The 15,301-nt window shown below is 33.9% G+C and overlaps 1 protein-coding gene across 1 annotated transcript; it reads right to left on the bottom strand.

Annotated features, from left to right (window-relative positions):
* Nucleotides 1-918: 918 nt before the first annotated feature.
* On the bottom strand, nt 919-14,786 carry TERB1 (telomere repeat binding bouquet formation protein 1). The gene is made up of 18 exons (XM_030458013.1): nt 14,753-14,786; nt 13,758-13,868; nt 13,129-13,257; nt 12,560-12,691; nt 12,036-12,096; nt 11,827-11,942; nt 11,575-11,697; nt 10,922-11,074; nt 9,713-9,844; nt 8,600-8,725; nt 7,559-7,716; nt 6,678-7,042; nt 6,122-6,183; nt 3,682-3,852; nt 3,120-3,200; nt 2,066-2,182; nt 1,587-1,699; nt 919-1,146 (listed from the first exon to the last, which is right to left on the bottom strand). Exons 1-18 carry the CDS (start codon nt 14,784-14,786, stop codon nt 919-921), a joined length of 2,412 nt encoding a protein of 803 aa, XP_030313873.1.
* Between the last annotated feature and the right edge of the window lie 515 nt (nt 14,787-15,301).

Here is a 15,301-nt window from a genome sequence, read left to right as displayed (position 1 = left end):
AATGGTGTCAGCTTCAGCAGCTTGTGTTACAAGAGAAGCTGAAGCACCACAAGATCTTGCCCAAAGAGGCTTGGGGAATTTCATCCTTTAAGATCTTCAGAATTTGACAAGGCACCGACCAACTTGACTCACTCTGAAATAAACCCAGCTCTGATGGGAGATTCCATATGGAATCCAGAGGTCCCTTCCAACCTAAATAATACCACAGATCTGGGGCTTTCTGTCATAGATATATTTTCTGCACATACAGCACAATAAATACACGAAAAACTATTTTACCCACTTTAAACATTTCACTGATTAAGAGGAAACAAATTAAGAGGAAACAAATTCAGACACAACAGTTATCAGTTTCTGACATAAAATATTAATTTCAGCACTACAGCCTTTACTTACAAATGGTATAAAGCAAATAAAAAAGATTCAAACAAAAATCCAAATCAAATGTTCAAAACGGTTAAACTTCAAAACACTCCATAAATTTTACTGCTAAAGATTTTGCTAGCTATGTTAGTATTATTTAAAAAATAAAACCAACACTTACTTAAAGCATAACTCTGTCAGTGAATGTTATCACAAAAACAAAAGTCCAAGCGAGTCTAAATTCTCCAGAGGCTCTTATTTTTATGACAATACCTTGCTGTTAAAAATGCTGTTCAATATTCTGCAACAAAATCCGAAGTAGTCTTGAAATATCTTATTGATGATATTTGGTTTTTTCTTGCTTCTATAAAATAGAGATGAAAGAGAAAAAATCAACACAAATGTTTACTCAAAGACTACACAATTTTTAATTTTAGGTTTTTTTTGCAAGTCAGATCAGAGCCAAAACCTGAAAACTGAGCTGACAGAATATATGAGTATTAGAAATATATGAGAAATATATGAAATATATGACAGAATATGAGTATTAGAAAATTAAACTATGATTACTTGCAACTGTAACCTGTAGTATTTCTTGGAAAGATCAACACTCGTACGTCCTTTCTGAAATGGGTAAGACCACAAAATTAAATTCCAGTGATTACCCATTTCTTTTACTCCATTCAAAAGACAGTTGATTTCTTCAGTCGTGAAATCTTTTCGGGTTCTTCTTCTTGTGTTTAAAGGTCTTGTGTTCATGCCCAGGGAACATATTTTATTGCTCTGCAAATATTTATTGTGGTGTAATTAAAAATTACAGTGGTTCTTCAAGGTTTCTTCACTGTCACCCATTTACTGAAATATATTTTTTTTCCACTACTTTTGCCTTCATTGTCACGCCCACCTAGTTAATACCTCTAGTACATTTATTCCCTTGGGTTTTCTATTATTTTCATACTATGCAAATGTTCATTAGTGAAAGAAAAAGAATACCTCTATATCCATTAGTCAGAAAGGATTGCCAGTTGCAAAAACCTTAACTTATTTCAGGAATAAATCAATATGACAGGAGTAGAATCAGAGGAATATCTTTTTAATAAGGTTCACTTTGCTACCGGGCTCTTCTTTTAAAGGTGACTTAAAAAGCAATTATGCAATTCACAGTGATTTTATTTGTACAATTATAAATATGTGAGTGTATGATTAGGCTTTGCATTACTAACCTCAACCTTTTTCAGTGAATATGTGCAATTTTCTTTTAAGGACTGACATTGTTGATTGCACATTTCTTTGTCTCTTTGTCTCTTCAGGATGGCATCTTGGGGTTTTTTGAAAGCTATGAAACAGAAAACAAGGCCACCTCTTACTAACTTCAAACTAACTGAAATCTACTGCAAAGTTAATGTGGTGTTATAAAGGAACATTTCTTCTTATAAACTTGAATATGAAAATGTTGCTTTTTTACTAATATCTCTTTTTCATTAGATCATTTTCTCATCACTGAATTTAACACAAGGATTACTTATGCATTGGAAACAAACAAATTAATTCAAACATCAATAATACTATGAATGAAGGTACAGTAACATATCTATTTAAATTGTTAGCCATTTGTCTCCAGGTTAGGTGCTTTTCTCAATACTCTAAACACAAAACCTGATTTTTTAGGCTTATTAAAAAACAATTTTCTGGTAATACTTACACTTTTCATATGTAGGTATCAAGTTATAGTCATCAGTCAACCTAGTGGGTTTTTTACTGTGTTCATCTCTATTCCAAGTATTGGATTTATTTTTCCTAATTGGAGTCAAAAGAATACCTTAAAAAAACCAAAGAAAACAAAAAAAAACATTATGTCCCTTTCTTTAAAAAACAAACAAAAACCATCCAAAATACATGTAATGTCTTAGGAATTAAAATTTAAAGAGAACTATCTTTTGAGCCCTACTACTATATGGTCTTGGAAGAAAGACTGGAATATTTGGTTTACTTCAGAAAATGTTTACTTGGTAAAGGTAACATAGGTTTAAGGTACTTTAGTGTTTACAAACAGACAGTTGTTGTGTACTAGGTTTTGTGGACAACTGATAGCTCTGTAAACACAGGCTTCCTAAACCACACTGCAGAAAACTGAGGGAACTTACATTCACTCTTACATCTTACCATGTTAATAACATCTTATTGAACACCTCACAATACAAAACAGGTAACTTAATTTTCTGATAGTTTGATAGTTCAGTCTTCTGGTAGGTTGTTTTCAGTTACTTCCCCTAATATTGTTGGGTATGTTAATGTTTAGCCTTTCAGCCCACCAAGACCCGAGTCCTTAGCAGAGCTTCAAGCAAGCAAGAAGCAGGTATAATAGGATAACGTGGCTATGGCTGTGTGGTAGAGTGATGCTGAACTGAGGAACAGGCAACCGTATTCTGTCCTGATCCTGACTGTGCCTCTCCCTCCCCTTTTAAAAATTAATGCCACAAAACTGAGAAATAGCAGCTGGCATGGAAGGCAGCCTCATTCAAAGGAGCATCTACAAAGCAAGTGCAAGATAGCTTAATTGTGAACTAACATCCATAACACGACTCCATGATTATGGAATATGCATCTTCTGACCTATTAATATAGAGATTTTTCACAGAATCCATGGAATAAAGCCACCATAATTCCCTATCCACTGCTTCCCATGGAAACATTCAGCAAAATAATTACACAGACAGTTAGAGTTTTTTGTAATAATTTCCAAACCAAGCCCTTACTTTGTAAACTATCCTTTTTGCTCCTAAAAGTTGATGTATCTGTATGTAGTCTTTCTTTCCTAACTGGGGTCAGCAGTATTGCTGGAAAATAGAAGATGGACACCAGTATAAATGCCAGTTAGTAATAACTATTTATTTTTCAAACTGTCTCCTTTGAACTAGAGAAATATAGCATACACTTTCATTTAATTAAGAATTATACATCTCTTGCATCCATAAGTATGTAATATTAGAATGATGTGACCTTGTTTTGGTGTCATGCATCCATTCACCCTTATTTCATTTCACCTTAATATATTCCCTTCTATTAGTAGCTAACTCAGGCAAACAGGACAGAGTTTCATCTAAAAGTGTAATGAGGATACATCACTGCTTCCAAGAAATACACAATGTGTTCAAAACACAAGTGGCTAGTTCTAAACTCAGTAAAATCACTGGTAATTCAAATTTAATGTATGAGTTTAAAAGAGCAGGACGATGAGAATCAGACCCACAAGAAGTTCAGATTTTTTAATAAGAATTAAAACAACAGTTACAACTCCTAAAAAAGAATCGTAATTACTCTCATGAGCTGCATATCTACTGTCACTACAAACAGACAGTTTGCGAAGCTCCTTTTTATATCTTTCTTCAGCTTCCAGAATGACTTTGTGATGGTCACACTGGTATGGACAACTTTGGAACATCCTGGCAAAGGTTTTACTATTGAAGGACAGTCCTCTTGCTTTACAACCTGGAGAAAAAATAGCATATTTTAGAAAGAACAAGCGTGACTGCTACAGCAGCCATCACAAAGTCCAGAATCAACAATTTGACCCCCACATATCCATATCCATATCTCAAAAGAGGTTACACTTCATGTATCTTCTTAAAAATACTTTTTGTGTTGTACTCGCCCTTGGAAAAAAAAAGGAAAAAATGATGTTTTCAATATTACTAAATGAGGATCCTGTACAGAAGTAATAATATTAGTGAGAAGGGGGGATGGAAAGAAAGGGGCCTCAATTCCCTTTGCACATTTACCCAAGAGCCAAAATATGAAAGATGTCTTTGTTGTACTTTATCTGTGTTGTAACAGTTATCTATATTAACCCAAATAAATTACATGGCCAGTTTAGGTATGAATTTCCTCACAGGAAGCCTTCCTGTTCATTTTGGAGGACATTTCTAGGGTAATTTATGGTTTAGCTCTTCTTGAATGTTCTCACTGTTGGTTACGTCACCAGAAGGAGAATTTCTGCACTGAGGAATATTAAGAGCACTGATATGTATCTGCAATATTCTTGCCTAAGAGAAAACAGTGCTAAAGCTCTGGTTGAATTTAGTTTTACAACTTGAATTTATATACCTATATTTTCTCAATGATGTTCAGTGGGTTATGGGCTTTTCCCCCCACCCCCCTTTTTTAAAAAATAAACACATACAGGCTTGATTACAAAATCAACTTACAAATCCTGAGTACAATGAGCACTCTTACAACCTACTGATAGACCATAAGGAAGTAGAAGATGGGGTAAGTGAGGGCTGCAAACATGTATTACCATAAAACTGGTTGTCTGTACTTAATTAGAGTAAGGCAGACAAAACAGAAGGGCTGCCTAATAGTTAGGAGGCTTAGCAGAGGAACAGATGAGGGAACTGAGCTGGGCTGGATGATTTTCCTCCCCCTCTTTCCAATCAGAGAAAAGAGGAAAACACCTGCTATTAAGTATTCTTGTAACTAACTACTGTGCCATCTTTTAAGCTGTTGTGTATTCTGTTTGTTAGTTAACCCACATTGAGAAAAGATACACAGACTGAAATGTAAGCTTTATCACCAGATCTGTTTTCTTTCAGGGGCAGAAAAAGGAAGCAGTTAAGAATTATGCAAGAGGTAACTGAATAGATGTGTTAAAATTTCCATAATATTGGTTCACTTACTGCATTGCTGACTCTTTTATGGACTCAGGAGAAAGGCCTCAGATAATACTTACCTAAACACCTTAGTTCTGCCAGTTTATATTGATCTAAATTAAGAAGGTAAAAAGAACTAATTAAGAAAATGTGACCTATCTGTGGTAATCATGGATCAGCATGACTATATTCAATCGTATTGTCTATTTGTAGACTGGTGAAGTTTAATTTTCCTAAGAGCAGAAAACCCAAATTAAATTCCTGAAGTTAAATGGATCACATTTACATTTTTGTAATTCCAGAAAACAATATTTAATTCAGTGCTTTTTCTTCTCTCTCTGAAAGGACACCAGCTTTAACATGGCAAAATAACCAATGTGAACTGACACTGCTCAACTAAGCCCTATAAACTATATTTGTTTGAAATCAGATGCTGAAAAATGTGTTCTATAGGAATAACATTTATTTACCATTTAAATAGGTATAGCCTTGAGATCAGCTTGGTCACTTGTGAAGCTACTGTTCTGGCAAGTAACTAATCTAATGAGTAACTATATGCTTTATAAATGAATGGGAAATGAAACAATGAATGAAGATTTGATTGAACAGATCCCAATTCTGAAATAATTTATTCAGACTAAGAAGATCAATGGAAATCCAGAAAAAAAACATTTATCTTAAACACATGTTCAATGTTTACAAATTACTTCACTCACACAGGCAGGTTCTGTCCCCAGTCTTAGAAGTGCAGAGTTAAGTCAGCATCATTATGCATTTTCCATTAATTACTTTTGCTGTTCAGTACAGACTGCATTCAGACTAAACTTTAAACATTTATCTGTGATACATTAATTCAAATAGGTAAAAATCAAATTAAAAAAGAAAGCTAAGAGGTATTTTAGAAGAAAAGTGGAACAAATATTTTCCTGGTAAAATTGTATACAATATAAAATAACAAAACTCTGCAGTTAAAGGATGCTATATATAATGTACTCTGTCATCTACTTACACGGATCTGATAAAAAGTAGAGATAAAAGTACACAAAACTAATTAAAATATCAACATGAACAAAACTACTTAAGAGAGAAATACATTTAGCTATTTGTACCTGATGTGCATGTCTGTTTCATGTTTTTATTAAGGTCCACTGGTTGCTTAAATAAATGTTCACTGGGAAGATAAAAATGAGAACAAATTTTTTAAAATTTTTTTTAATTATCAATTTTCACAATTTTACAGGTATCTTTACCTGTAAATTAATACAAAGGTTTCCAAAGCAATCCAGGATATATTAATTGTGTGTCAGAAATCTGTTTTCCAGAGATCTGTGATAAGCATTCCTTGCACTGCTGCTCAGCAGGCTGACTGCCAGTGCCCAGAGCAGTTCTGATTGATGTAAATATTAAATGTGGCCTGTAACAGGCTCTGTCAGATGCCTACCATTCAGAGAAAAACATCAGCAGCTTTTATTGCTACAATGTCTATACTGATCTGTGATGTCAAAACCACTTCCATAGAATATTCTCTAGTGAGCCACCAACAGGATAAGTCTTTTCACTAGCAGAAAATGACAGTTAGTAACAGAGAATTTAAAAGGCCAACATTCTATTTGGGAAGTACTAAAGAAAAGTAACAGTATTTCTGCCTAGGTGTAAGATACTTACCTTACTTGAAGGACAGACTGATTTTTTACACAAGCAGTTTCTTCATGCATACTATGATGTTGAAGTGCACTGTCTGTTGGCAGTTCTTTAATTGAACTTGGAGTATTACTGTGTTTCCTTTGTCTAGTAGGAGCATTTGTTGGATCCATAGTATTCACTATTCCATTTTTGAGTGGTGAAATACTAACAGCTGGAACTAGAACCTGATCATGTGGCTCTGAAGCCAGCTGTGGACAATGTACTACTTCATGTGTTCTTTCTCTAGTTGTTTTTGCATGAGGTAGATTCACTTCATGGTATTTTGATGCTTCAATATTGGCTGCAGAAGAAGATCTGTCTACAAATAATCTTCCTTGCACTCTTTCCTGTAATCAAAAATACTAGTTAGCAACTACATGAGCTCTATAAAAATATTAAATAAATCTAGTAAAAAAATTAACTAGATGAGTCTAACTTTTAGGGTAAAGCAAATTCCAGAGAAGCTTCAAAAACTCCTGACTGAGTTCAGAGCCAACAAGACAGTGGTGCTGCTGAAGATGTTGAAGGGGTAGTTACGTGATAATTCTAGGCTGAAACAAATGGATTTGCTTCAACTAATGCAAGGCCTAAATGACCTCAATTTTTGTAAAAAAACTGGTTATATAATAAACTAAAATGCTTCATAAAAATACAGATTCCTGCATTCTCTGGTTGCCCTGAATACTTATAACTTTGTGTGCTATACAGTAATGGTAAAAGTTGCATGTTGTAGTTTTACCCATATCCAATTTTTTCTCTAGTTTTCTACATCATACTGAACTTATCTTAAGGGTTTAGTTTCTGTTCTCCCTAAACTCTGGAAAGATTTGCTTAGTTTTATTCTACTTGGTAAATAGGCCAACCTCATCATGTTCTTTTTCAATCAATTTTATTCTGTGTAACATTTCTTTTGCTTTCTTCCAGTAGTCTTGTAGACTTCTTTTTCTGACTTGCATATCCAACTCTTCTGCATTGTTCACATTTAATGGATTGTCATTTATTTTCAGAGACAATTGTTCAGCTTTATAAAATACAAAACAATTATTAGTGTTCCAATTTTTATCAAATAATACCTTAATAAGTATTTATTATATCTTAGCATGCCAAGGAACAACCCAAATAATTTAATACAAAATAAAACCTCTGAATAATAATGTTTATACAAGTTAATGTAAATTTAAACACGTGTTGATACACTTCAAATATAAGTTGCAGTTACAAGAGGTGAGCTTGCAATTATATGAATAAGCTGTTTACACAGTGGTGCTGTGCTTCAAGTCATGGAATTAATCCTAAGTATAGGTCCTTTACCAGTATGGGGTTGGTATTTTTAATAAAACAACTCCAGATTGAATGGACACTGACAATCACCATGCCCTTTTCAATCTTAAATAAAACTCTCCATTACATTTTCAGTACAAAAATGTAGATACATGCTTTTTACTAATTATCAATTGCATAATACCCCCCAAGTTTTAGAGATGAAAAGGTAAGATTTCTTTCTGTTTCATTGATAGTATTATACAGTTAATTAAAACAAAAAAAAAAAAGACAGTAAGCAAGGTACTTCAAAATATACCCTACTTTAAAAATAAAAATCAGTATTTTTTAATATTGCAGGGTAATTGTAGCAATGGTAATTTCAGGCTTGACTATCAATTGGTTCAGTCTCTAAAAAGCTGGCACTACATTAACAGACAAATGAATTATTGCAACATCATAATTTTTTTTTCTGCCTAAATGCCATAATCAGTCTATGGTGGGAAATACGCAACTTTTCGGCAGAAAACAACCACCTCTTGGAGTACACAGAATTACTAGGCTGCTGCAGTTAAAATAATTTAGAAATCAATAGAACTTAGAAATCATCACTATAATTCTTAAAGCAGTAACAGCAAACTTACTCATTTGTTTGCAGTTTTGTAGCACAAAAGTAGCAGCTTTGTTTAGTTCCTCATCCCGAGACTCCGTCAATACCTGAATCATTAGTGGAAGACCATTGTTCTGGAGTAGTTCACACTGGTTTTCTTCTGAAATTGGACATTGTAAAGGAAAACAGGTTGGTTTTAGCTTGGTACACACGTAATCTTACAGCCATTATAGAAATTAATACTAGTAACTTTCAGGGAAATTCTGAAAAAGATGTTTTCAGCATGGATGCGAGCATGATGCAATGACCTGTGTGCAGCAGCTCTAGATCATACAAGATTTGACCAAAGCTCAAGTTCTTGTAAGAAAACTGAAGCAGGACTGAGACAAAATATGTGATGGAGATCCAAACTCATTTAATTGACACCTAGAATATTTGAATGATGGCTTCTGTATTTCTTTTCCTCTGGTATTTACTCTTCAAGTATATACACTACTTTGATGTAAGTCTTAAGATGCAGAAATACCAGAAGCTTAAAGTGTATAATTAGCAAAACTAACAAAACTAGCAGTTTAATTATGGTCTAGCTGCTCTGTTCCTCCTTGTTAACTGTGTAAGTAGCTCATGTTTTTTAATTGTGATCTCATTTGCAGTATGCAATCATAAAATGGACGACTTTCTAAAAATCATCCTTCGTTGTCAAAACTCAGCAACATCTCAAGGTTACCTACTGCTTATGTTACTTCCAAAACCATTCCATTATATAGCTTTAAAAAAAAATCAATAGCAATGTAAACAGTACACAGCTCTATATATCAAAGGCCTCAGAGCTCAAACAACTTACTTGGTATATATGTCTCTTAGTCGTGTTCAGGTCTGGATGAATTTTTCTCTGCAGTACCTAAGCTCAGCTCTGAATCCTTGTATAATCATGTATTTTTTCTAAGCTCTTAAACATACTATCTTCCAACAGATATCTTAAATTTAAAGATGTAACACAATAGCAAGCATTTTTTCCTGAATATTAGTATTACATTATTTAACAGAACCTTCCCTCAAGTGCATCTTGATGAAATGACACATGGAAGTAGTTAGTATATGAGAATTTTGTAGAAACTGGCAGAAAGAAAAAAGAAATAAATCTTACCACAAACTTCAGTACAGTGTCCAATTGTTAGAATAACACTAATCTTTTCTCCTGTATCCAGAGTGTCATTGGACAGCAGCTTCAGTAGCTCTGATACCGTGTGATATTTTGTCAAGACAACACCCATAGCAGCTATTATGTTAAAAATAAATTGAAGAAAAATAAACTAGATATTAAGTACATAGATATCATCCAAGTATAAAATGCTTTTTTTTCAAGGGAATTCTACAGACCTCTAAAAGTCTTGGGCCTGCACTGTTATCCTCTTCTCTCTCTTTCATTTTAACACTTCAAATTACCACATCCCTCTTGTTGCAGTAAATCCACCCATGCTACTTCCCAAATCCAACACTGCCTCTTCTTCCAGATTGGGAAGATTCTATCTATTCCAGATTCTATCAGGTAGAAGACCTGATAAAGAAGGGCTTTATAATGTATAGGTTTAGTAGATCTCTGCTGAATTTCTCCACATCCTTTATCAGCTCCATAACAGAGCAAGCAAGAGTGGAATGATGTTTGACACATGATCTATCTGCCACAAAAGGAGCTATGAATATTTCTCTCCCTGAAACTGCAACTGTATGCACTGCTAGTACATACAGGTTGAAATCTAATCCTTTAATGTATCAACCTATTTGAAACTAGGCTCAAAATTAGTGCAGGCATATGCTTTTAAAGTTTTTTGAACTTCCGTTAGCTAGCACTTAAAATAGAAGTGCCAAATATAATAATCATGTCCAGATTCCTTAGGCTTGCAGTAAACCACAAATGTGCTATACAGACAAACCAAATCTGCTCAGCTCCATGCCTGAGCTACTATTGCCTCCTAAGGCTTACAAAGTTTATCAGCTTAGGCACAGGCCAACAGACACGCAACTCTAGCTCCAGGATCCAAGATGACCGCCAGACCCAGTTCTCAACTTTACTTATAGAAAACTAAGTCTAACATCTTTAATTTTCAGTATAGTTTAAATGTCAATATGTTTATTTTAGCAACAATAGGAATGCTGCTAAAATGGGATTTCAGATGAACTAAATAATTCCCCATGTATACGTATTATTTTTTAAGAATTTGCGATAAAAATTGGGATGTACAGAACTTACTGGCCTTTTAGCATCCATTCATATCACCTTTCCACCAAAACAAGGCTTGAAAAATTCATTTCAAAATTCCCATATGTAAAAAACAGTAGCAATCTTTTCACTCACAGTCATTAGCAATGCAGGCGTCCAGAGTCCTTGTTACTACTACTGCTAGTTTTGTGTTTGAGTGACTCACACAGGAATCATGCATCAACTTGATGAGAACTTTAGCCAATGTATCCAATCCTCCAACAGAAACAAAATATTTCTGCACATATGCTTGAAGGAAAAAAAAGAAAAAAGTCTTACATAAAAGTTGCAAACTATTTTAGCATTTTATCAATCATTACAATTTTGCTGTGCATGTGTTAATCATTACAACAGAAAAAGTCTTGAGAATTGTAATAATTGTCTTATAGAAAGGTTACAGGAAACACATGGCCCTAATGCATGCATACCACCAGCAAACCAGCAAACATTTTAATCAGGTCTTGGTAAGAATTTTCAGATATGTAATACTGACTTACATTTGTAAAATAATTTTAATTAAAACAGCTTCCAAATAGTTTTTACTGACCTTACTAAATGTAGCCAGTTTGTGCCTACTTGTGTACTTCAGCACAACATAAGTAAGAACGATGGAATACAGTTTTCAGAGTAAAAGTTTGAAGAACAGATGACTTTGCAGAGATAAAAAAAATAAAAATTTGAACATTTAACCAACAAATTAAACTTACTTCTACAAAAGAAAAACTATTTAAAGATTCAGCTGCACTTACTGTTATTTGCAACCGTGAGCCCAACAAATGAACAAATGGGACGAACAATCTGAGGCTCGGCGCAACTTTCGAGCCACTCTTTGGCGTACGGGAAAACTGAACAACAGATGTTTTGATTATCTTCTGAAAAAGGGAAAACAAAACCCCGAATCAAAACGTAGCATGAAATTTCAGTTGAAGGAAAAAAATGAAAACAAACTGTTGTAACTTTGTAGAAACACTTTTTTTTACAATTTTAGCAGCCACACTTACCATTCTGGGGATTGTTAACACAGGCACAGAGAGTACTGCAGACTGAAGACCATAGCTGGTAGCACTGATTAGTATTTTCATCTGACAGATTAATCTCAGATTTGGAAAGAGTTGTTCTGTTAAGAATAATACAAACAAGTCCCAGTTAGTCAAGCAAAAATAGGTCCTCGAGAGCCTATCATTTTTCTGTTTGCATTGCAACTGTTTACCTGAATAACTGTAGCAGAAGCCCAATGCAGCCTGTATCTCTGACATAGGTTTGACCACTTTCTAAAAAGGAACACATAAAAGACTCTGAAGACATAATGCAACCTGAGACAAAAGTCAAGTCTACCTTACATATATGCATATTTACAAATATACAATGCATTTCCATTTTCTTAGCATATATTCACCCCAAAACCAAATACAAACTCACACCAACACATTGGCAAAAATATTTCAATTCTAGGTCTATTGTTTTTCTATACATTTTAAGAAGCCACTGTTTTGCATTATATATATATATATGTAACTATAATTTCATTCTCAGACATTAAATAGTTTCTGCTATTAAAAGAAATTCTAGGGAGCAATGATCTACTTAAACACTTCAGTTCAGTTACTTGCAACCATTCATCTTTATAAGTTAACTTTACCAAAACATTACTTATTGAGTGTTCCAAATTTCTGTACTGCAGATTGGCAAATAGAAAAAAAAAAAGTGTTATAACACTGAAAAAAAACAACTTACTATTATTTGAAACCAGTACTAAGATGACATAAACAGACATTCTTTTCAAGTTCACACCAGAATCCTTATTAATTAAAAACAAAATGAGGTCTTCAAACAATGCAGAAGTACACAAAGTTTGTTGACAATAAACTGAAACCAGAAAATAAAAGCCATTAAGTCCTAAAGCAAGCCATTTATAATCCTAAATTATTTTTAGAATACAGTAACTACAGTCTCAGTTGCATTAAACATGTGGTTAGTGGAGACAAAGCAGGACTATAAAGTGACTGAGCACTCCCCCCTGTGATCAGCTCTAGACCAACCAGGACCTGGGTAAACTTTGAAACAATCTGTTGTCATTTAACACTTGATGCTGAGGAAAAGAGCCCTCTGGTATCATAAAGACAAGCTGCTTACACAAATCAGCAAGGTGTATCTCCAGATTTGGGGGTAAACTGTGAAAGAATGGCACCTTTACTGCCCCTCACTCAAGCTGTTAGTCTTATCGATTTTTTGAGATAAAAGAAAAAGTAATAACATGGGATCATAACTCACTTGGAAATATAAATAACATTATTTATTATTACCATTACTCTCTATAATAATTCCTAATGTAAACAAAGCTGCTTCCTTTACTATGCAATGAACACTTGACTTAGCAAGATCATTAATGAACATCAAACCACCAATTTCTCTCAAATACTCGCTTGCTTCACCTAGAACAGAAAGAAAAGAACAGAAGTCAAACATTGGCTTTTGTTTCTCTGTAAAATAAACACCTTCTGAGATTTTTCTAACTTCTGAAGCCTTTTATCAGTCAGATGATGGTCAGATGATATCACTCAGATTTTAAGATGTCAGGTAGTGATAGGACTAGGGGGAATGGATTTAAAAGAGGAGGGTAAATTTAGACTGGAAGTTAGGAAGAAGTTCTTCACCATGAGGATGGTGACACTGGAACAGGTTCCCCAGAGAGGTGGTGGAAGCCCCATCCCTGGAAGTTTTTAAGACCAGGTGGATAGGGCTCTGAGCAACCTGATCTAGTGGGAGGTGTCCCTGCCCATGGCAAGGGGTTTGGAATTAGAGTAATCTTAAAGGTCACCTTAAACCCTGAAAATTCTTTGTTTCTAATTCTATGATTTTACAGTGACAACCTCCTTCTTCATGTATATTGTGAATATAAAATTACATTGTTTTAAGGAAAAATGCTTCTTACTATTTTGTTGACAAATTGAATAAATAGTCATCAGAGCCTCTTTCTGAGATACAGGGCAGTCCATCTGATATTTAAGGCATTCAAGCAGTAAGTTCAGATCTGTTTTCATATCTAAGAACAAAAACAAAATATTAATGTAAATTCTCATATTTTTTATATTAACCTATTTAGTATTACAATAAACCTGCCCCAAATTGTATATGTATTGTAAATATTTAAAAAGTAAGAAAAATAAAAGTGAGAAAAAGATGGAGCTGTGCCACTTCTATTCATCTATAAATAACAAATGTACTTATTACAAAAATACCATTCTCCATACCTTTGTTTGAGTATGATTTTCTTTGTTAGAGGAACAGTCCACTTTTAATATTTCTAGCCTTTAATTACTAGTAACTGTTAGTGAAGGTTATGTGTACCTAATTAAGTGAATAGCACAGAACCATGAAAATGTTCAGAGTGAAAATACAATTGAAAATCTACAAAGTTAATGGGAAAATAACCCAACAAAGCAAAGCTTCCTAGACAACATTAAGATACTTCAGACTCATTCACCACAACAGCTGGAATCTTGAATCAGGTTGTTAGGTTAGTAAGTTAACACAGTTCATTAATAAGATTCACTGGACACATACATAGAACCCTAGACATGTAAACCACTTTGAAAATCTGTTTCTTAGTCTCTTGGGTATAATTAAAAGACTTATAATTATTTGCAAAAGTAACAGATATTATATATTTTAAACATTTATAAGGTTTAGGATTTGTTAAATAAGTTAAAATACAATGAAGGTGTCAGTAAACACTGCCAAAGAGAGATGAGATGGCATTTGAAAGTTTATCAGTAGATTCGCTCTTTAGCTCTCCAGTAGAGAATCAAAATATTTGTCAACAAGGCAAAAGGTCGTTCATCACCCCTTGACATACTTACCACAGTCTATTAGAACTTTGTAAACTTGATGTAGATAATAAATGGCAAATTAAAGTAGGTATCTTACCACATTGTTTATTCTGCACCTTTTGATTTTCCATTTTTGGTTGTATCCTTGTTCTTGCTCTACAACAGCAAGGAAAATGTGTTTTATTGTCTGTTGGGTTATCAGTGTTTATATCACCTGCAGTATAAATTATTTTTCTTAAAATCCACTCAAATTTGGCAGTTTTACACTATCATCAGATAAACAGAGTTTAATATGCTCTTGTATAGCAAAGATTTTCTTTGGAAATAAGAGTATTTAATAGTAACATTGCATTTTAACTACCGTGTTATGTTTTGAAAATTAGCATTTTTCAGAAATCAGGGGACTCCCTCCTACCACTGTAGGGCATCAAAAATGTTCCTGTCAAAAAATATACCTAGCTCTGTGTCATTTATCACAGTAAGTCTGACCCAGTTTTCCTTACAGTAGATTGCCAGCTTTGTCATCATCCAACAACGGGCAGTAAGACAACCAAAGTAACATTTTGTGGAGGATTAAATGCATCCAACATCCACCATAAAAAATTCAGTACCCTACTGCTATTCAGTGAGCCACTAAACCATATCT

The sequence above is a fragment of the Calypte anna genome, chromosome 11 (assembly GCF_003957555.1).
Source record: "Calypte anna isolate BGI_N300 chromosome 11, bCalAnn1_v1.p, whole genome shotgun sequence".
NCBI classification, from domain to species: Eukaryota; Metazoa; Chordata; class Aves; order Apodiformes; family Trochilidae; genus Calypte; species Calypte anna.
Note: the sequence above shows the minus strand (reverse complement) of the source record. Positions and strands in the feature narration are given on the sequence as shown.